The 24288-nt window shown below is 35.6% G+C and overlaps 1 protein-coding gene across 4 annotated transcripts in view; it reads right to left on the bottom strand.

The window, feature by feature from the left end:
- The window catches only part of PCNX4 (pecanex 4), a 41310-nt gene that overhangs the window by 2605 nt on the left and 14417 nt on the right, over nucleotides 1-24288 (bottom strand). For 2 of the 4 annotated variants that reach the window (XM_034993209.1, XM_034993210.1), the window contains exons 3-10: nucleotides 20634-20813; nucleotides 20038-20552; nucleotides 19704-19804; nucleotides 19463-19585; nucleotides 15210-15570; nucleotides 12528-12631; nucleotides 7335-8371; nucleotides 6753-6939 (exon numbers count right to left, since the gene is read on the bottom strand). In XM_034993209.1, coding sequence (XP_034849100.1) covers nucleotides 6753-6939; nucleotides 7335-8371; nucleotides 12528-12631; nucleotides 15210-15570; nucleotides 19463-19585; nucleotides 19704-19804; nucleotides 20038-20552; nucleotides 20634-20813 — 2608 coding nt within the window. Of the gene's footprint in view, nucleotides 1-4528; nucleotides 6220-6752; nucleotides 6940-7334; nucleotides 8372-12527; nucleotides 12632-15209; nucleotides 15571-19462; nucleotides 19586-19703; nucleotides 19805-20037; nucleotides 20553-20633; nucleotides 20814-24288 lie in introns of those variants that run through there. The other 2 variants (XM_034993213.1, XM_034993211.1) reach the window with 2 other exon arrangements.

Raw genomic sequence — 24288 nt, forward strand, 5'->3', positions numbered from 1 at the left:
TTGAAGTTATGCTGTCACAAGCCAAGGAATACCAGGAGTCACCAGCCGCTGGAAGAGGCAAGATTCTCCCCTAAAGCCTCTGTACAGAGATTGGCCCTGCTGGCATCTTGATTTCAAGCTTTTGACCTCCAGAACTGTGAGAGAATAAATTTGTGTTGTTTTAAGCCACCCAGTTTGCAGTAATTTGTTGCAGCAGCTCTGAAAACTAATACAGGGTCCAATGACCTTCTTTTGAATGTGGCTATCTGTCTCAACACCATTTGTTGAAAAGACTATTCTTTCCCCTTAGAATGGTCTTGGCACCCTTGTTAAAATCAGTTGATCATAGTCATATGGATTTATTTCTAGATTTTGATTCAATTTCATTGATTTATATCTCTATCTTTATGCTATTGCCATACTGTCTTAATTACTGTTGGTTTGTACAAAGTTACGAAATTTGTGTTAGTCTGACAGTTTTGTTTAAGATTGTTCTGTATAGGGGTGCCTGGGTGGCTCAGTTGTTAAGTGTCTGCCTTCGGCTCAGGTCATGATCCCAGGGTCCTGGGATCGAGTTTGGCATCGGACTCCCTGCTCCGTGGGAAGCCTGCTTCTCCCTCTCCCTCTGCCCCTGCTTGTGTTCCCTCTCTTGATGTCTCTCTCTGTCAAATAAATAAAATCTTAAAAAAAAAAAAAGATTGTTCTGTATATTCAGGGTCCTTCGAAATTCCATACAAATTTTAGAATCAGCTTGCCAATATCACAAAAAAGCCAGCTGAGATTCTGATAGGGATTGTACTGAATCTGTGAATCAACTGGGGAGTATTGTTGTATCATTTTGAGCCATGAACATAGGATGTTTTTTCATTTTATTAAATCTTAAATTATTTCTTTCAACAATGTTTCATAGTTTTCAGAGAACATGTTTCATGTTTTTCTTGTTAAATTTCTTCCTATTATTAAGTAGAATTGTTTTCTTAACTTCATTTTTAGATTGTTCATTCCTAGTGTATGGAAATACAATAGATTTTTTTATGTTTATCTTGTATCCTGTACCCATGCTGAACTTACTAGTTTTAAGTTTTTTAGAGGATTCCTTAGATTTTTCTATATGCAAGATCATGCTATCTGTGAACAGAGATAATTTCACTTCTTTTCTAATCTGAGTATCTCTTTTTTCTTGCTTAATTACCTTGGCTAGAATCTCTAATATGATGTTTAATAAAAATGGTGAATGAAATCCTTGTCTTACTACTGATCTTAAGGGAAGCATTCAGCTTTTCACCAATAAGTATGATGTTAACTGTGGGTTTTTCATAGATGCCTTTATCAAACTGATGAAACTCCTTGCTACTCCTAGTTTAATTATTTTTAGTATGAAAGGGTATTGGATTTTGTCAAATGCTTTTTCTGTTTCTACTGAGATGATTACATGTTTTTTTTTAATTCAATTGATATGGTATATTACATTAATTGGTTTTTCAATGTTAAAGAAACCTTGAATTCCTGGGATAAATACCACTTGGTCATGGGGTATAATTCTTTTTATACGTGGCTGGATTCAGTTTGCTATTATTTTGTTACAAATTTCTGCATCCACCTTGATAAAAGATATTAGTCTGTAGTTTTCCCTCCTTGTAATGTTTTTATATGCTTTTGGTATCAGGGTAATACAGGCTTTAAAAAATGCATTGGTTAGTGCTTTTACTTCTATTTTTTTTGGAAGAGTTTGTGAAGAACTGGTATTAGTCTTTAAAATACTTGTGGGGGGGGGAGGTGCGCCTGGGTGGCTCAATCATTAAGTGTCTGCCTTCGGCTCAGGTCATGATCCCAGGGTCCTGGGATCAAGCCCGGCATCAGGCTCCCTGCTCAGCAGGAAGCCTGCTTCTCCCTCTACCACTCCTCCTGCTTGTGTTCTCTCTCTCGCTGTCTCTCTGTGTCAAATAAATAAATAAAGTCTTAAAATAAAATAAAATAAAATACTTGGTAGAATTGTGTAACAAAGCCATATAGTTTTCAGATTTTTTTTACAGTTAGTATTTTGATTACTAATTCAATCTCTTTAGTTGTTATAGATCTGTTCAGATTATCTATTTCTTCTTGAGTCAGTTTTGGTAGTTTGTATTTGTAGGAATTTGTCCATTTCATCTAAGTTATATAATTCACTGGCATACAAGTATTCACAGTATTCCTTTATAATCATTTTTATTTCTATAAGGTCAGTAGTAATGTCTCTTTTTTTCATTTTCTATTTCATAATAACCTTTCTTATCTTTATTAATTTCTTTCTTCTGTTTTCTCTAAGTTTAGTTTACTCTTCTCTTTCCAGTGTTATAAGGCGGAAGGTTAAGCATTGATTTGAAATCTTCTTTTTAAATAGGCATTTTAAAGCTATGAATTTTCCTCTGAAGACTGCTTTAATTGCATCTCACAAGTTTTGGTATACTGTGTCTTCTTGTCATTCATCTCAATGTATATTCTCATTTCTTCTTTGACTACTAGCGACTTAGGCATGTGTTGTTTAATTTCCACATATCTGCTAGTTTCCTCAATATCTTTCTCTTACCGATTTTTAATTTCATTTCCTTCTGGTCAGAGGATAAACTTTTTAGTATTTCAATCCTTTGAAATGTATTGTTTGTTTTATGTATTAGCATATGATTTATCCTGGAGAATGTTCCATGTACACTTCAGAAGTGTACATGGAAACCTATTGTTTTTAGGTGGAATATTCTATAGATGTCTGTTTGGTGTTTTGGGTTTATAGTGTTGTTCAAGCATTCTGTTTTCTGTTGATCTTCTGCCTATTTGTTCTATCTATGACTGAAAGTAGGGTTTTGAAGTCTTAAATTATTATTGTTGAATTGTCTATTTCTCTCTTCATTTCTGTCAATTTTCCTTCATATATTTTGGTGGTTCATTGTTAGCTGCGTATATAATTGTTCTAGCTCCCTGATGGACTGATGCTTTTATCACTATAAAATGTCCTTCTTAATCTCTAATAACATTTTCTATTTCAAAGTCTATTATTTTCTGACAATAGTATAGGTACTCCAGCTTTCTTGTTGTTGCTGCTTGCCTGATATGCCTTTTTCACCCTTTTACTTTCAGTTTGTTTGTTTGTTTTTTAAAGATTTTATTTATTTATTTGACAGAGAGAGACACAGCAAGAGAGGGAACACAAGCAGGGGGAGTAGGAGAGGGAGAAGCAGGCTTCTCCACGGAGCAGGGAGCCCAATGCGGGATCATGACCTGAGCCGAAGGCAGACGCTTAATGACTGAGCCACCCAGGCGCCCCTTCAGTTTGTTCTTTTATCCAGTCTGACAATCTCTGCCTTTCAGCTGTTTAATCTTTTAATGTTACTATTGATATAGCAGGATTTAAGTCTGTCATTTTCCTTTTGTCTTCTATATCTCAACTTTTTTTTGTCTCTCTAGTCCTCTTTCACTGCTTTCTTTTGCATTGAGTGTATATCTTCTAATAAAGAATTTTAATTTAATGATTTTTTTTCACTTAAAATAAGTTACTTCCTCAGTGGTTGCTCTAGGGCTTGCCATAAATAACTTACCAGAATCAGCATTAGTTTACACTAATTCTGGTGAGATAAGAAACAATAATCCTGTATAATTCTATTCTCCTTTTGCCCCTTTTTGTGGTATTGTTATACATATTACATCTATAGTGTTTCAAGCCTAATAATATATTGTTATAATTACCATTTTACATACTTTTATGTCTTTTAAAGAAACTGAAAGGGAACAAGTATATATTTATTGCTTTTGCTACATTAACTTTTTATCATTTCTGGTTCTCCTTTATTCCTATGGATTCAAGTTATCATCTGGAATCATTTCTTTTGCTTAATACAACTTTGTTTCCACTGACTTCCATTCTGCAATTATTGGCAAATATATCACACTTCTATATGATACAGGCCTAACAATACATTGATATCAGGAAGCATGATGCTTCCACCTTTGGTCTTTCTCAAGATTGCTTTGGATATTAGGGGTCTTTTGTGGTTCCATATAAATTTTAGGATTGTCTGTTTATTTCTGTGAAAAATGCCACTGGAATTTTGGTAGGAATTGCAGTGAATCTGTAGGCTGCTTTGGGTAGTATGCACATTTTAATAGTACTAATTCTTCCAATCCATCTTTCCATTTGTGTCTTCTTCAATTTCTTGAATCAATGTCTTATAGTTTTCAATGTACAGGTCTTTCACTTCCTTGGTTAAACTTACTCCAAGGTATTTTATTTTTTTGATGTAATTGTAAATTATTTTCTTAACTTCTTTTTCTGATAGCTTGTTATTGGTGTATAGAAACACAACAGATTTGTGTGTAGTGATTTTGTATCCTGTTAACTTTACTAAATTCGCTTATTATTCCTAAGTTTTTTGGTAGAGTACTTAGGACTTTTTATATATAATATCATTTCATCTACAAATAGTGAGAGTTTTAATTCTTCCTTTCCAAATTGGATGACTTTATTTCTTTTTCTTGCCTAATTGCTGGGGCAGGACTTACAATACTATGTTGAATAAAAGTGGCAAGAGTGGCATCCTTGTCTTGTTCCTAATCATACAGGAAAAGCTTTCAGCTTTTCACCATTGAGTATGATGTTGGCTGTGGGCTGTCATATGTGACCTTATTATTGAGGTATTTTCCTTCTATATCCACTTTGTTTTCTTCTTTAAGCATGGTTTCTTTCTTTTTTTTTTAAGATTTTATTTATTTATTTGACAGAGAGAGACAAAGCGAGAGAGGGAACACAAGCAGGGGGAGGGGGAGAGGGAGAAGCAGGCTTCTCGCAGAGCAGGGAGCCTGATCAAGCCCAAGGCAGATGCCCAATGACTGAGCCACCCAGGCACCCCTAAGCATGGTTTCTTTCAGTCCTTTGAACATTTTTATAATGGCTACTTTGAAATCTTTGTTAAACCTGACATCTAATCACTCATAGGCAATTTTCCCCCCTGGTGTTTGGGTCTGACTTTCCTGTTTCTTTTTATGTCCTATAATTTGTGTTCAATACTGGACATTTTATATAACACCGCCACAATTCTGAGCATTGACCCCTGCCCTCCCCCACCCCAGGGCTTGTTATTTATTTGCTTATTAGTTTAGTAAGTGGCTGGATGACTTTAGTGAAGTTAATCCCTACTTCCCCCACAAGTGTGAAGCCTTTGATTTTGGTTCCTCAGGGACTGCAGCCTTGTGAATGTCCACAGTTACCATGAGATGGCAGTGGTTTTAGCAGGGCTCTCTTCATCTATTAATTGCTCACACCCAGCTGCTAAGCTCCAATGATTGCCAGGTGGTTGCTTTATGTTTTCAACAATGACCTGGGAAGTGAATTGTTTCATAGACTGATCCAATTAAACGTGGGCACATTTTTTGACCCCAGGAGGGCTCTTCTCTACTGTTTCTTTCCCTGGTTCTATTTACCTATTCAGCTTACAGTTTAGTTTATGTCTCTAACAAATTTACCAGTAGCCCCTTAATTACTCTTTACCACAAGCTCCATTGTTTTTGAGAGCATCTTAGGTGTCAATGTATCCACACTGTTGCAAGTAAAATAATTTCCTTTGGGAGACATTTAGAGTTCTCCGTTTTTAACGGTCTGCTTCCCCCACTGGGCAAAATGTCTTAGCCAGAGCTCCGTATCTGGGGGTGAGACAATGGCATGCTTCTCTCTGAGAGACACCTCTGCTTTAGGAGGTAGAAGGGGAGCAGTAACCTCAGGTCTTCTTGGCTTGCCTCTCCCAGTGTGGAACCTCCACCTTCCAAGGAGGTAAGGGTGGCCAGGGCCCCATTATTCTCAGTGGCACCAACTCCAGAGTAAAGCCTCTATCCAAAGAGATGGGTTGGCCAGAAAGGAATTCTCATCTCTTAAGTACACATACCCAGAACCCAGCCTCAGAACAGGTAGCTGGAGGTAAGAGAAGAAATGTGAAGCCCTGACTCTCCCAGGAAAACAGTCTTCCAACTAAGAGCTGAAATGAGAGGAGACCCTTCTTGTTTAGATCAGTCTGAGGAGTTTCTGTCTTGTTGAGTTGGGAAGGAATAGTCTCTCACTATTCTTCCTGGGTTTTAGTTGAAACTTTTGAATAAATGTTTCTTCATTTGCATATGCCCTTAGGACCATTTCCAAGTCTTTAAATGGTTGTTTTTTAAAACCAACTTTCATTATTTTTGATGGGGAGCACATCTATGGAGCTGCAATGCCAGATATGAAACCTACAATGAGCGTGTAACATTGAATCACATTGTGCACACCTGATGACAGTTTAAACGTAATGAGAACAGCTACTAATTTCTTTAAAAAAAAAAAGTTATTCCCTATCTGGAGTCTCTGAATTTTCACAGGTCAGATTTGCTTCAGATAAAACACTGATATCAGCAAAAGGAATATTTTGCCACTTATAATTTTTCTTCTAGGAGTCAAATCCAAAGTGATAATTCATGACTCAAATTTGGCATAGGAATATAATCCACTCAGTCAAAGATGTTATAGAAAATTAAGTTTACTTGGTTATCTTATAGGTCAGTTACTGCACAATGGCTACACATTTTTAATGAGCTCATATTAGGTTTGCAAAAGTAAATAATCAGTCATTCTAGGATTGTACTCTGTTGGCCATAAAGTCACAAAATGCCTTAATGATACAATTAATATATCCAGAATGTTCTATCACTTACACTTAGTTCAAATACTTTAGTTCTTTAAGGTCAATATATGAAAATGTTTAAAAACACATTTTTAACCTTACCATATTAGGGTCATATCCCAGAGAAAACAAGTATGGTTTTTCTTGTAAAATTGCTTCCTTCCACTTTTCATCAGATACCAAACCAATGTACCAGTCAGTTTCATATTCTTCAAGGCAGTTAATCAGCTCTTTAAAGTCTTCTATTGGACCTAAGCTTGCTTTATCAATCATTAGTTTCAGAGTATACCTTGAAAATGGAGAAACAAAGAACTTTAGAATTTTAAATAAAATTTATAAAATCAACTTTATAGATGAATAGTTTGTTCAATCGATATTTGTAAGACATTGCACTAAAATCATACATATTTCAGATAAAAAGATCAGGGAGAAATGATGGAGTGAAGTGAAAGTGAAGAAATCCAATAAGCCATATGAAAAATAGGTTCTCCACATAAATAAAAAGGAAGTAGAAATTAAAATGTACTCCTGATATACTTACAGTACACACTAAGCATTTTTTTTTTCATTTTTAGGAAAGTGATTATTTTCTGTAGTTAGAAATGAAGACGTATCTCCTTCTAGGTTAAAAAAAATCAATATTTTTCTGTCAGTCATAGTTTATGTATAATCAAAATGAATTACCTGAAAGCTTTTAGTGCTAGCTGGAACAGTTCTGGCTTTTTTGTGAGCCAATCCAAGGCAAGAGACCAAGGCAAAACACCACTGTAAACTCTCAATATATGACCAGGACTGGGAACCATATTGTCTACTCCAAATAAACTAAAATAACAAGTCATTACTGCATGAACATAAAAGTCTTTTAAAACTTCGTCCTTTGCAATTTCTTCCAGGATATTTGAAGCATTTTGTTCTGAATGAAAACATTCCAACTGCCTTAAAACAAATTGGTACCACTCTTCTGGAAATAATGAGCTCATCTCCCTCATTTTGGAATTAGGCAAACAGTTAGATGTCCACTCTTCAGGTAAGCTTAACAAGTGAGAATGAGAACAACTGAATTCCACGAGAGGGATATATGCCACATCTTTTTGTTTTCCTTTGTCAACAACAGGGTATCCCAATATAACTGACTTGTAAAGACTGTTTTCAGGAACTGTGCCTATAGAATGATCACCAACCCCCTGTGATTCTACTGATCCTGGAATAGGCAAATTTATACCTGATACAACTTTTAATTGATCTTTTTCTTCTTTTCCTTTTCTGATAGTTGGCTCATCACCAAAAACATTATCATCAGACCAATCATCCAAAATTTCTGAATTTAAACTATCTGTGTCTTCTGGGGATTGGGTTTGTGGTGAAGCATTCAAAGCAGGCAGGATTATTAGAGATGCTTTCCCTTTATTTTCAGTTTTGTGAACAACCTCCTGCACGCTGGGCTTTCTGGAGCAGTACTGGACAAGTATCCACACAAGTACTTTGATAAGGTCACCTTTAAATTCTTTTAAACTATCATGAGAATCGATTATGCCAGATAGAACATTCCTGGCATCAGAATAGAGTTTTACTGGCAAAACAATACAGGGTGTCAAGACATTTCCAAAGTGTTCATTCAGAGGACATATTCTTGAATATTCTTGTTCAAAGGCACTTTGAAAAACTTCATCAACTCTTTGAGCTTCAGCAGTATGACACGATGTCTCTTGCAATTCTAGCCCCTAAAGAAGAAATAAGAGGTCCTTGAGCTTATGATCAGTTATTACACAGAGAAAAGCAACTACTTTTGTATATGCCCATGGGTTGGATTCTCATAATGAAAATATGGAAAATGCAAAAAAATTTCTTTAACTGAAGAGCTATACCTTTACTCAAACTTACTGGCACTTTAACACACTTGATGCAGCATACAGAGATGAAAAATTATGCTATCTTTTTTTTTTAAAGATTTTATTTATTTATTCATGAGAGACAGAGAGAGAGAAGCAGAGGGAGAAGCAGACTCCCAAGGAGCCCGATGTGGGACTCGATCCCAGGACCCTGGGATCATGACCTGAGCCGAAGGCAGACGCTTAACCATCTGAGCCACCCAGGTGCCCGAAAAATTATGCTATCTTAAAAGAAATTATAGACATGCCGCTAGAAATTGGCAAAACAATTTAATTGGCTACGACCATAATTTTGAAAGACTGTATGTATAGTGAAGGTTGAATCACACTTACAAAAAACTTTTTTTTTAAGATTTTATTTATTTATTTGACAGAGACAGAGGGAGAGAGAGTGAGAGAGCACAAGCAGGGAGGGTGGCAGAGGGAGAGGGAGAAGCAGGCTCCCGCTGAGCAGGGAGCCTGAGGCAGGGCCTGATCCCAGGACCCTGAGATCATGACCCCAGCTGAAGGCAGATGCTTAACTGACTGAGCCACCCTGGTGTCCCCCAAAACTGTTTTAAATATAAAATTTTTTTGGAGGGCAAAGGCAAAATTGGAATGATGTAGCATATACAGTAGTTTTGTATCCTACTTTATATGACAGCATTATTATACTGTATGGATATGCCATAATTTATTCAATCATTTTCTTGTTCCAGTTTTTTAATTATAATAACATTATCATCATACAGATTTATGTATTTGGTTACTGTCTGTCTCCTCCAACTATAATGTAAATTCCATAAAGCAGCTCTCTTTTGGTTACTACTATGTCTGCAGTGCCTAAGCCAGTCCTTGACACAGTACTGGTATGCAACAAATATATGTTGACAGAATGAACACCATGAATGTGTTTTTATTTATTTTTTAAAGATTTTTCATTTGAGGGGGGTAAGGGTAGGAGAGGGAGAGAGTCCCAAGCAGACTCTGTGCCCAGTGCGGAGCCCGATGCGGGGCTCAATCCCATGACCCTGAGATCATGACCCGAGACGAAACCAAGAGTCTGATATGCAACCGACTGCATCACCCAGGCACCCCTGAATGTGTTTTTATGTGAATTTTAAACACATTTTTATTACTTCTTTATAAGGAATCACTTGAAGAGGATGCATCAGATCACTGTTTACTTGCTATCATTGTTTACTTATTTATACATTTTTACAAAATTACCAGTGTCTTTAATAAAAGACATTGCTGTCAGGTTGTATTAGGATCCAGAGAAAGAACATGGAATGTGAACATCAGAAGCCATTTTTAAATCATGGCTCTTTACCAGGTGTTTGCACACAATCTTGAGTAGATCACTTATCCTGAGATTCCTTTTCTCTTTCAAAGAAAACTAATCCTAGCACATAAGGTTGTGAAGATTTAAGTAATAAAAGTGCTTTGTTGGGGTGCCTGGGTGGCTCAGTCAGTTAAGTATCGGACTCTTGATTTTGGCACAGGTCAAGATTCCAGGGTTGTGAGATCAAGCCCCACATCCAGCTCTGCACTGAGCATGGAGCCTGCTTCACATTCTCTCTACCTCTCCCTCTGCCCCTCCCCCCTCACAATCTCTCTCTAAAAATAAATAAACAATGGATCGTGGATCACCACATCAAAAACTAATGATGTATTGTATGGTGACTAACATAACATAATAAAATTTAAAAAATAAATAAATAAATTTTAAAAAAGTGCTTTGTAAACTTTAAAGCACATAACATATAAATGATGGTAAGATGGTACTGCTAAGCCACCTTGTGTCCAAAAAAATGAAAAGAAAAAAGGACTGCCATCAAAAAGTGTATCTTTACACATATAATAAGAGCACAAAAGATCAGTAAAGGACCCACATTATTAGGCATTATAAAATATACCATTTTAAAAATAGAGCCTAAATTAAGCAATGAAAATGCCCTCAATATTTTTTAAACATTTTTTTTTTATTATGCCCTCAATATTCTGCATGAGATTTTGCCTTCTCTTACTTATACAGGTTAGACCAGGTTCTCAAACTTTGAGTCAGAATCACTGGAGGGTAGTTAAAACATAGGTTGCTGGGCCCTCCTCTAGTTTCTGATTCAGAAGGTCTGAGGTGGTACCCAAGATTGTCCATTTCTAATAAGCTCCAGGAGATGTTAATATTCCTAATCTGGAGAACTGAATTTTGAGAACCACTGAGCTAAAGAAAAAGCCTATTAGTCACCAGCAATTTTATCCCATCTGTGCTAAGACAAAAAATTCATTCATTCACCACTATTCATTCAACAAATATTTATCAAGGGCCTATTATGTGCCAGACACTGTTCCAGGGGCTTAGGATATATCCCTTCAGAGAGCCCTGCCCTTGTGACAATTACATTATAGAGTAAAGGGACACAGACATTCAACAACGAAATTAAGTAAATTATATAGTTTGTTAGAAGGTATAAGTGCTAGAAAAATAGAAAAAGTAAAGCCAGCCAAGGAGGACTGGGAGTGCCAGAAAGGGAGTGGGAATACAATTTTAAATAGGATAGCAATAGTAGATTTCACTGAGGTAACATTTGAGTAAAGACTTGAAGGTGGTAAGGGAGTTAGCTGTGTGGTTATGTGAAGGAAGAGCATTCCAGGTAGAGAGAATAGCCAGTAGGCTGGAGTAGAGTGAGAGGATTCAAGCAGTAGATGAGGCCAAGAGGAAATAGAGAGCCTGACCATTTAGGGCCTTGGCTTTTATTCTGAATTAAAAAAGAGATCCATTGTAGGGTTTTGAGTAGAGAAGTGACATGAAATGAGTTAGATACTAAAGATCACTCTAGTTGAGAACAGACTATAGGGAGGCACAGGTAGAAAGAAGCAGGGAGACCAATTAGGCGGTATTGCAATTACCCAGGAAAGAGATAAAGATAGCTAATAGTAGGATGGTGAGAAGTGGTGGGATATAGGATATGGCTTAAAGAAAGAGCCAACAGGATTTCTTGTTGGACTGCATATGGGGTATGAAGGTAAACAGGAGTGAACTATCACTGAACTAAAGCCCAAATGTTTTGGGGCTGAACAACCAGAAGGATGGAGTTGTCACCAAGGACTGCTAGGCTCTGGGGTAGTCTGATGTTAAGAGGTCAAGGAAAAAAGGAGCGCCTGGGTGGCTCAGTCGGTTAAGCGTCTGCCTTGGGCTCAGGTCCTGATCCCAGGGTCCTGGGATTGAGCCCTGATTCTAGCTCCCTGCTCAGTGGGGAGGCAGCTTCTCCCTCTCCCCCTTTATCGTGCTCTCTCTCTTTCTAATAAATAAACTCTTAAAGAAAAAAAAAAGAGGTCAAGGAAAAGAGAGGGAGCCATCAAAGGAGACTGACAAGGACTGACCCATGAAACAAGCTAAAAGAAGGCACTGTGTCAAATGCTGCAAACAGGTCAAATAAGACCAGGTCTGAGAACTGATCTTTGGACTTGGCAATGTGATAGTTATTAGAGACGCTGACAAGAGTAGTTTTGGTACAGTAATAGGTAACAGGGTCAAAAACAGAGTAAGTTGAAGAGAAAATGAGAGAAATGAAATTTGAGATTTGATTATAAGCAATTCTATTAAGGTATCTTGCTTTAAAAAGAAGAGAAAGACATGGTGTAGCAGGTAGGGTAGTAAGGATCAGAAGAGGTTTTTTATTAAGTTGAGAATGCTTATGTGATATAGGAGTGAAAAAATATTACTGAGTCACACTTTTGAGATGCACAACTAGATAAGGATATAAAGAACAAGCCTGGACAAAAAGGGGGCAGGTACATTTTGTTACTATGCTCTATTATACAATCAACACTAGTCTACCTATCAATATGTGCATACTGAAATACACTTTAAAAATCCCTAGGTGTTTTCACAGGTAATTACTTGATACTCTTAAGTTGAGCTCTTAAGTGTATGATGTGTCTCTAACAGGTAAAATTTTACACATGTGCTACAAAAATACTAGAGAGGTTTCAAATGTACATTGACCTTAATGTTAATACAGCAGTAAGTATAACCACATTCTAGAATCATTATCCATATTAAACGATCCTGAAAACGGCCCAAGTAATGAGACCCAGGTAAGAGGAGACCTAAAACAAATTAGAAAAAAGAAAAAGTAAGTAATATTCAAGCTTGTTTTATTTTGCCATGTGAATCTTCAAAACTGATAAGACACTTGGAACTGACTCATAGCTACTTTTATTCTCTATGTCAAGAATACAAACAATTATTCATTGCATATCAGGGGGCATTAAATTAAGCTCTTTACAGGAATAGGAACAGTTAAAAGAGAAAATCTATAGGTAATACTACATAAAAATTCAAGGATATATTTTCCAGAGAAACAACAAATTAGAACCTGCTATATAAAATCCTAAATACAGTAGGAAAAGTATAAAAGTACTAAATGTAAAAAATGTATAAAAGCCAACTTCAAATTAATTATTTATTTAAAGCATTTTGGACATTTTTTATGAACACACATACAAAAATGTTTTGTGTACTAAAAATTTACATAAAATGCTACTACCACACTATACAAAAACTTTAAAAAATTAGTTTTCTCTCAACATTACATCTCTGAGATCTGAGCATGTTGACTGCAAATAGCTCAAGTCACTCGTACCTACAATTGAGAATTCACTGTATGATTACAGCTAAATTTGAATATTCATTTCTCGTTAATAAACACATTCCATATATTGCCAATTTTTTTCTGTTTTACATAATACTGCAGGGATTACCTCTGTGCAAGTCTGCTTAGACAACATGCTGTACAGTAAAGAGTTAGCATAGCAGAACTGACTGCTACCCTTTAAAAGTCCTGTTTGCAAAGTTGGTTGATGGCTGGCATCTGGGAACTTGAGTTTCAGAAGAATTCTCACCACCCTTCCTGATAAAAGTCTCATTGTGTCCAGTTTGTACAAACAATACAGTTTATACTGAATACCTGCTTTCCTTCTGGGAGTCTGGAATCTTGGTACACGCTAGGCAGAGGGTGCCTATGTGACCATGCCCCAATAAAAGCCCTAGGCACTGAGTCTCAAATAAACTTCTCTGGTAGCCACCATATCACACATCTTGTGACAATGTGTGGCTGGGGAATTAAGCATGTTCTGTGTGATTCCATTGGGAGAGGACATCTGGAAGTTTGCGCCATGTTTTACCCCACGTAATTTTTCTCTTCATTGATTTTGTTCTGCGTCCTTTCACTATAATAAATCGTAGCAACAAGTACAAATGTATATTGAGCTCTACAAGTCCTCTTAGTGAATCATCAAACCTGGATATGGGCTTGGAGACCCCCAAAACACATGTGCAAAAGTTTCTCTAGAATTAGAATCTAATTAGAATTATGGAATCTAAAACTGAATCCCTAGGCCATGGGATACGTACACCTTTACTACAGCCTATTAGTTTACTCTTCAAGGTGTATTTATTATACAAATTTATATTCCCTTCCAGCAGGGTGTGAAAAGTTCCTGTTCCTCATACCCTAGCCAATACTTGGTAATGTCAGACTTTTACATTTCTGTCAACCAGATATGTGTGAAATGTTATCTCACTGTTTTTTCCCCCCCAGGGATACTTCATAACACACTTCTTGGCTGAGTGTAATTGATTTGATAATAAAGTATAATTTCTACCTCAGGTATTTATTACTTTAGATATAAGTCAAACCTCACAGGTATTTTTACAAGTGACACAGTATTATATAATAAACATTAATTAGAACTGGATGAAAAGGTTAAAAGTGTAGAATATTTTCTATGAGAAAGAAAAATGATTATTCATTAAAAAATTTGTACTACAAAGTTTTTCCTAAATTACCTCACACATTTAGATAACAAAGAGATAATTAGAAAAGTTCAATCCAAGTAAGCATTTCATTAAAATTCTAATTTGAAATTGCTATTCTACCTGGCATCGGTTTGCCAAGATGTCACTGGGTATTTCTAAAACAAGTTTCAAGGGCTAAGGCATATGGTAGGAGACAACATACTACTGTCATCAGCTTGGGCATTATTTAAAACCAACCTCAAGAAGTACAATATAGTTGAATTTGTAGTTAGCATACAATGAAAGCATTGACTTATAAAATTAGTTCATCCTCATAAAAAAATATATTTTCTTGCTGGTACTTGCATAGTACTTCATTTTGGGAGGCTACTGATCATTGACCACAGCTTTTGTTACCTTGCCCTGTACCCTTGTTAGACTGCTTAGGTTGCTGTACGGTACCTAATAAGATACGAACCAACTCCCTTAAGTCCTTCAATCTGATATTATATAAAGCTAGTTTTTACTATTTATGGACCTAAGCCATTGCATCTACTTGCAGTGAACTCACTATAAATTCATGGAAACTTGGGGAGAATAAGGTGTTTTCATGGTTCAGTGGTGGGACTATAACCTGATTTTATTCAAGAAAATCTTCTTTAAAAAATGTCAAATCACCCTAATGAAACTTCCCCTTACTATTTTTATGACTTTATTTACCTCAAAATAAGAAGCAAGAGAGATACTTCTATTTCATAGTCCTTCTGCCATCCATCAAAGTAGTAGAATCTATATAATGGTTGGATCAAAAGACTTCTTCTGTATATTCACTTTTTTGTATTTTAAATGTATTCGTGAGGATTTTTTAAGCACAACCTATTTACTTACCTAAACTCCCAGTGGCCATTGCAGCCTGCAGCGCAGCGGTCAGACGTGGGACCATGTGGGCGTAGTACACTGTGTCTGCACACACGCAGGCTGTGGCACCCACTGCTCCCGGCCAAATCCGAACAGGTCGGGGAAAGCCCACCAAGAACAAAGGAAGGGTGAAGAGGGGGAGTAAGGGAGAGGAGAGCAGCGTAGAGAAAACGATGAAGACCAGCACGAATGGAGAGAAGACAATGTTGAGTATACATAAAGTGGTGGTTGACTTTCGACGTTTTTTCTCAGTCAACGATGCCAAAAGTATGGTCACAACAAACTGCAGCTTAGAGATGAACTGAATCAGACGATCACGCATGATACCAACCTGTAGAGATGTAAAAATGATTTTTTTTATTCTGAAAGACTTCATGAATTTTCAAGATCATATAAGGAAAACTGTATATTATTATTGCTGCAATATTTTTGAGGAAATAGCCCTTATATGAGATTCTTTGTTATAATTTTCTCCAACCTCACAAGTAATAAATGAGTCTACATTTTTAAAAGTTTGGGCTCTCTTAGAAAAAAAGTAATGCCAAAGAGAACCAACAGAGTACTAGGATATCTTAAGGCTGACTAACTTTTGCATTATATGCTTGTTAGGTCATGAGAACCAGAAGTGGTAAATATAACTATCCTTAATTCATCCTTATTTTAGAAAGTATTTTATAGATTAAGAAACAGAGGTCATAAGACAGATCTTAATAGATTGAAATCATATAAGTATGTTCATACATATCATGCAAAGTATGTTCTTTAACCAAAACAGAATTAAATCAACAATAGAAATAAAAAATAATAAAGGAATCTTGAAATTAAAAGACACATTGCTGGGGTGCCTGGCTGACTCAGTTGGTAGAGTATCTTGGGGTTGTAAGTTTGAGCTCCATGTTAGGTGTAGAGATTACTTAAAAATAAAATCTTACCAAAAAAGAAATTAAAAGACACATTACTAAATAACCAATGGGTCAAAGGACATCACACAAAAAAATGAGAAAACATTTTGAGATGAATGAAACAAAAACACAACATACCAAACTTGTGATTCAGCTAAAACAGTGCTCAGAGGGCAATTTATAGCTAGCTTTAAATGCCTATATAGAAAAAAGATCTTAATAACCTAATCTTCCACCTTAGGAAACCAGAGAAACTAGAAAACAAAGCACAAACTGAACCTCAAGTATGCAGAAGGAAGGAAATAATAAAGATTAGGGCAGAAATTAATAAAATAGAGAATATAAAAACAATAGAAAAAAATCAATGAAACCAAAAGCTGGTTTTTTTTGAGATCAATATAATGGAGAAACCTCTAGCTACAATGACAAAGAATAAAACAGAGAAGACTCAAATTACTAAAGTCAGGAATGAAAGAGATAACTTTATACCACCAATCTTAACAGAAAAAAATTAGAAGGATTATAAGAGAATAATATGACTGTATGCTGATAAATTTGATCACTTAGATGAAACCAACAAGTTCCTTGAAAAACATAAAGCAACTCAAGAAGAAATAGAAAAACTAAACAGACCTGTAAAAAGAAATTGAATTTGTAATTTAAAAGCTACTCACAGAGAAAAGCTGAGGCTCAGATGGCTTCCATATTACAAAATACTACATACCACAAAATATTTAAGGTACATACGAAATATGATCAAACATTTAAGAATAATTAGTATGAAATTCCTAACTCATTTTATGAGGTCAGGGCTATTTTTATATCTAAACCAAAGACATGACAAGAAAAGAAAGCTACAGATACATATAAATATCAATCACACAAAAATACCAGCCAGCCAAATCTTCTAACACATAAGCAGGATCATACACCATGACCAAATGGCATTTAGTTCTAGAATGCAAGGTTGGTTTAACAACCAGAAATCAATGTATTATACCATGTTAACAGATTAAAGGACAAAAACCACATGACCACTTCAATAGACATAGAAAATACATCAGACAAAATCCAACACCCTTCATGATAAAAAGACTAACCAGAAATAGAAGGGAACTTCTTCAACCTGGTAAAGAACATCCACAATAGGGACACCTGGGTGGCTCAGTCGGTTAAGCCTCTGCCTTTGGCTCAGGCCATGATCCCAGGGTCCTGGGATCGAGTCCCACACTGGGCTCCCTGCTAAGGGGGGAACATGCTTCTCCCTCTGCCTGCTGCTCCCCTGGCTTGTGCTCTCTCTCTCTCTCTCTGACAAATACATAAATAAAAAACCTTCTTAAAAAAAAAGAACATCTACAATAGCTGATATCATATCTAATGGTAAAAGACTGACATCAACTTAATGGAGAAAGACTGACTGCTTCCCTTTAAGATGTCCACTCTTCTATTCAGCATTATACTGGAGGTTCAGGCCAGGGCAAGTAGGTAAGAAAAAGAGAGGAAAGACATCTAGATTGAAAAGGAAGAAATAAAAATATCTCTACTATCTCTAATTTGCAGATGATGTGATCTTATACACAGAATGTCTTAAAAAAATCTACTAATAATCTACCAGAACTAATAGAAGTGAGGTTTTAGGACACAAGATTACTATTTTAAAAAATCAGTTGTATTCTATACTCTAGCAATAAACAAGCCAGAAAGTGAATTAAGAAAACAATTCCATTTATAATATCAAAAAGAATAATATACTTAGGAAAAATTTAATAAAAGTGTAAGACTTGTAACACTGAAAACTACAAAACATTATTGAAATAAAGATCTTAAAAAAAATATAAAGACATGTCATATTGATGGATAGGAACAATTAACATTTTTAAGATGGCAATACTCCCCAAATTGATCTACACATTTGAGGTAATCTCTATCAAAGTTTCAGATGCCTTCTTGCACAAACTTAAAAGCTAAAACTAATATTTACATTGTAATAGAGAGGCACTGAAAGAGTCAAAACAATGTTAAAAAAGAAGAACAAAGTTGGAAGACATACTTCCCGATTTCAAAACCTACTACAAAGTATAGTAATAAAGATAGGATAGAACTGGCATAAGGACAGACATATAGATAAATGGAAAAGAACTGAGAGTCCAGAAATAAACTCTCACATCTGTCATTTGATTTTTGAACAGGGTGCCAAGAAAAGTCATCGAGGGAAGGGTAGTTCTTTCAATAAATGGTGTTGGGACCATTGTATATCCATATATAAAAGAATGGATTTGGAAACCTACCTCATATCATATACAAAAATAAACTCAAAGTAGATCATAGACCCAAATGTAGTAGTTACAGTTTTAACTGTAAAACTCTTAGAAGAAAACACAGTAAATCTTTATGATTTGGGAATAGGCAGTGTTTATTAGACATGACCCCAACAATTCAAGCAGTGAAAGAAAAAAAGAGATAAATTGAACTTCACCAAAATTAAAAACTGTTTTTGCTTCAAAGGATATTACCAAGAAGGAGAAAGACAGCCTACAGAATGGGAGAAAATTTTTATCATATATATGTCAAGGAACTTGTATCCAGAATATATAGGAACTCTTAAACCAACAATAAAAGGGCAAGCCACATAAAATGGACAAAGGATCTGAATAGACATTTCTCCAAAAAACATACACAAATGGCCAATAAATTTATGAAAAGATGATTAATTAGCATTTAAGGAATGCAAATCAAAATTACAATGAGATAGCAGGTCACACCCACCAGAATGAGTATAATGAAAAAGTTAGATAATAACAAGTGTTGGTATGGATGTAGAGAAATCCTCAGACATTGTTGGTGGGAATGTATAATGGTACAACCACTTTGGAAAAATGTTTGGCAGTACCTTGAGGTGTTAACATAGACTTACTACGAACTGAAATTCCAGTCCTAGGTAGATATAGTTAAGAGAAATGAAACCATATGTCCAAAAAACAAATGTCCAAAAACATGTACACAAATGTTCATAGCAGCATTATTCATAATAATCAAAAAGTAAAAGCAACCTAAAAATCCATCATCTGATAAATAAATCAACCAAAGAAACCAAAAGTATATTAATGGTTGCTGGGGCTGGAGTGGGGGGTGGGTGGGATGGAGAGTGGAAACAGGGAAGGACATTGATGTGCGTGAGGTTTCTTTTTGGGATGTTGAAAATGGTCTAAAATTAGACTGTGGTGATGGCAGTAAAATTCTGTCTACGACTGAACTGTGTAAGTGGATGATTTTATGGTATGTGAAATACATCTCAATAAAGCTAATAAAACATATGCTTACCAGTAAGAGTCTGATTCCTGTATCCAGGCTTCTGTTCCACCACACATCTGTATTAGAGATCAACAAGTGTACTACTGATACAATGACTGTCTCCAATAAAGCATTTTCTGTATTCTGCCACACCTGCAGTACACAAATTATCAGGTAGAATTTGACAAATTTAAGTAAACTGTTAGGATAAGCAAAACTGCAATTCAACTTAGCAATACAAAAAATACTATTAAGTGCTTATTAGGATTACCATTCTAAAAGCTCTCGTGAATCCAATGGAGACAGACACAGAGTGGAGCCCTTGTAAGGAACTGTCCAATGAAAGAAATGCTATCATAGCAAAGGGTGACACTAGGACAAACACAAAAAATAGACTAATTAAGGCAAAGTAACCTCTTCTACCATATTTTACTTTGGCTAATATGATTTTTATGAGCACATTTAAGCAGTTAACTGAAAAAAATAATAAACCAAAACATAAAAGAGTAAATGCCTGTATGCTATACATTGCAAAAATATGGGAATTCAATAGTTTTACATACTTCCTAGATATAACACAAAGTTAGTAGATTTTATGTTCTTACCTAGATTTAGCAAAATCCGTCTGACAACACCAATCTTCACAAGCCTTGTTTGCTTCTCTAAGAATAAAGTCACAGTTTGCACATTCTTTGGATAGAAAGGGTTTCGGAAAATTCCAAAGATACAGACACTCTGAATTTCTCTAAGTATCCACAGTATTATAAGCAGTATCATCAAAACATAGCCAACAATAGCCTGAGGACTGTTTTTGGAAATCTGTGAGAAACCAGCAAAATGATGCAGCAAACTAGTTTCTATGAGAGCCAAGACTAAAATGATGATGTAGAAAAGGCACTCCTTCCAAGTAAACTGTTTTTCTGAATCACTGGGTAAAGGCTTAGATTTGGTTCCAACTCTGTGTCTAGTCACACTGTGTTTGAAGGCAAGACCCACGTCACTTAGGTTAAGACTCAGTAAGAACCCAAGTCCCGTCATGAAAAGAACCACACCAACAGTGCTGGGAATGAAATATGATGTTACCGCTGTTCCAGCAGAAATGATGAACATTAGTAATAACCTGCAGAGAAAAAGAAAGATTTGCTCAAAAAGGAAAATTGTACTTTAAGTTATGCAGAACTTTAATACTTAAAATAATTACCGTAGGTGCGTTGACATAGATGAGCCTCCAAGGCCAAACTCTAAAACCTGCTCCATTGCCCATAAGAAAAGTGCATCAGGTGGGGGCAGAGTCCCGAGTGCCCACAGAAAGGGTAGAAATATAAACAAGATGTGTAAAATCTGATTCACTTGTTCTAGAGCTGGTATATTTACCATAAACCTGTAAGAAAAAGGAAACATTTAAATCATACCAAATAATATTCAGAAGAGTATCTTCCCAGGGAAAACAAAACAACACATGCAACCCACTCCCTGAAACAAAGGAACATTTACAAAAAGATCCTAGTCCCAAACTGCGAAAGATCAACATTTATAAATTGTGACCATGTCTTTCCCTCTTATCAGCAACTACCCCTACTCAATTGTCTATGAGATTAGCACTTAGAAAATATGTGGATTCAAATGTGGAAAGAAGGAAGAATTAATTAAAAGCAATTTACTGAATAAAATTGAATTTAGGGATTTGTAAAACTGAACTGAGCCCAGAGTAAAAATATTTCACCCTTACTTGTCTAAACTACATTGGCTGAAATTCTAGCAATGATTCTTCAAAGTTTATAATTTCCTTTTTTTTTTTTTTAAAGATTTTATTTATTTATTTGACAGGAAGAGACACAGTGAGAGAGGGAACACAAGCAGGGGGAGTGGGAGAGGGAGAAGCAGGCTTCCCGTGGAGCAGGAGCCCGATGCGGGGCTCGATCCCAGGACCTGGGATCATGACCTGAGCCGAAGGCAGACGCTTAACGGCTGAGCCACCCAGGCGCCCCTAAAGTTTAAAATTTTCTAATTTAAAATTGTAAGTGACTCTGGGAAAGCCAAAGCCTTCTTGATGTTCTTACTATTAGTAGCTAGCAAAGAGACCTCTTCTTGTTCTCCTACTATATCCTCTCCCCGCCCATACTGTCTTAACCCCAGGTCCCAGAATTTGAAGTCAGTATAATTCATCAGAAGTAAGCAACATTAGGTTATGAATATGTCTCTGTGGGTTAGCCTGGGAACTTAACTAGCCACTTATAATATTGTTTTTATTTTATATAAATAATGGTATGGATTTGAGAATACAAACCTGTAAAATACAATCTCATAAATTAGAGATGGCTTCTATAAAGTGGAAAAATTGGTTCTTGGTATAGCACTTACCAGTTAAATATAGTATTATATGGTTTTAAATAATTTAATAAAAACTTAAAGCATAGAAGAATAAGCACTATCAATATATTACTATTTTTTTTTTGGAATAAAGCTAACCACACACTTTGTCTGGAAACCAGTAATGTCCTAATACTTACAATGTTCCAAAGATAACTTGCAAAAGAGAAAACTAAATCTCAAAACTTGTAACGTAATTATAATACTTGAATACCTGAACTGTTAGGAATCAAAGTCAAGGAGAAGGCACCTCCTGCAATAATTACCCACTTAAGTGTATGTTAACAGCCCAGAAGCAAATGTATAGCAACTATGGATATAATAATGACATAATGTGTTTGCTCATACAGATATCAGGACTATGTCAGCTAATGCACTGTCTCATAATATATGTCCTTCAAATTTTTGTAAGCAGAGAATTAATGAATACAAGGTTAACAATGTGATGCTAAATTAGAGAACAATATTTTTTGTAATGTAGTTTTAAAATACATTTCATTCTGGGAAGAAAATACTCAAGCACCAAAGCGGAAAAACCACACACAGTAAATTGCAGGAAGGTCAAGGAAAACATGCAGATCTACAGTTATTTTTGTTAAAGACTGTTAACATTTCTCTTTCTAATATATTCAAGGATAGTATAATTTGGGTAAAAATAATGTATACTCAAGAAATATTTTACCCAAGTTCGATTAAACCTCCCCAAATCTTTTTGTTCTTAAGTAATGACAGAAAATCTATTTATATACAAGAATATCACACACAAATATAAGCCTATGTAATTTAAGCAACCAAACATTTTGATCACTTTCCTGTATGACTCAGGGTCAAATAATATGATTATTGTGGTTAAGTCTTTTATATGGAAAATATGTTTGAATTCTATTTCTGATAATGTAACATGAATTTTCTAGGGCAAAATATCTAAGCTCTGAAGAAAAAAAACTTTGTTTGAATCTAACAACCATAAAAACATTCCAAATCTGTAAACTCACTAAGATCCACATGCCCAGAAATCCACATGCCCAGAAAAAAAGATGTTTATTGTGGCTAAGATGACATAAATATGCATCATTCATTGAAACAATTCCTGAGAGTCTATGAACTAAGCACTTATAGGTTTAACGCCTGTCTTTAGTGAAAATGCACAGAAAAGTCATTTAAAATTCTTAACACACAAGTGAGCTGGGTAAAATAAAGAATGGGGAAAGAGAAATTATTATACTGTGAGGCTTGTCTCTTCAACTTTTACGTTCTCTGAAATAAAATTAAGACACAATTTGATATATTTGACAACTGTCCAAACTTAAACAGTGCATACATTTCACATATATTTGCAGTATCATACCTACTATATAAAGATCATCTTGATTCTTATTTTGTTGACCAAATTTTTTTTTAATTTAAATTCAATTGGCCAACATATAGTACATTGTAAGTCAAGTGGGAGGTAATCGTTCTGAACAAACATGTCATCTTTTTCTATAAAAATAGATTTGGGCTTGCTTTTGTCTTCTCCTTTTAGTTGAAAAAGAAAACTCTTTGTAATGATCAAATTGTAAACATTAAAACTGTATATTAAATTCAACTAGAATCAGTAAAAAAAATTAATGTTCTTTCATTTAGAAATGAGTAATACAGAAAGTCAAGGTAACCATATTATAAGTTAACAGATATTTTTAAAATTAAAGAACCTAGGGCATCATTTTAAATGCAAAGATGTATTATAGCAGGTATATAATTTCTGATTTCAAAAATAGCACAGTGAGACAGTAACTCAAGAATCTAAATTCTGAAAATAATCTTTTTTTTTTTAAAGATTTTATTTATTTATTTGAGAGAGAGAGAATGAGAGAGAGCACATGAGAGGGGGGCGGATCAGAGGGAGAAGCAGACTCCCCGCTGAGCGGGGAGCCCGATATGGGACTCGATCCAGGGACTCCAGGATCATGACCTGAGCCGAAGGCAGTCGCTCAACCAACTGAGCCACCCAGGCGCCCCAATTCTGAAAATAATCTTACAAACTCAAATCTTTTAGAAGAGGATGAATGTGTGTGTATATATATATATATATACTCAAATTTACTGCTAACTTTTCAAAACCAAGTATTTAACTGTAGTATATTTTACGACTAGTAAATGGTAGTGGTACTAACAAACCCATTATAATTGAATTTCCCATAAACTAATTCTCCCCTTACATATTTGATTAGGTGAAGAACAACAAGGATATTATAGTGTCCTCTGGTCCATAAATGTAGCACAACTAGAAGAAATTAAGATTTAAGGAATAGCAAATGGCCCCTTAAGAACAGGTCAGTTTCAGGGGCGCCTGGGTGGCTCAGTCCTTAAGCGTCTGCCTTCGGCTCAGGTCATGATCCCAGGGTCCTGGGATCGAGCCCCACATTGGGCTCCCTGCTCAGTGGGAAGCCTGCTTCTCCCTCTCCCACTCCCCCTGATTGTATTCCCTCTCTTGCTGTGTCTCT

This window comes from Mirounga leonina, unplaced genomic scaffold (assembly GCF_011800145.1).
Source record: "Mirounga leonina isolate KUSES-001 unplaced genomic scaffold, KU_Mleo_1.0 Mir_82, whole genome shotgun sequence".
Taxonomy (NCBI): Eukaryota; Metazoa; Chordata; class Mammalia; order Carnivora; family Phocidae; genus Mirounga; species Mirounga leonina.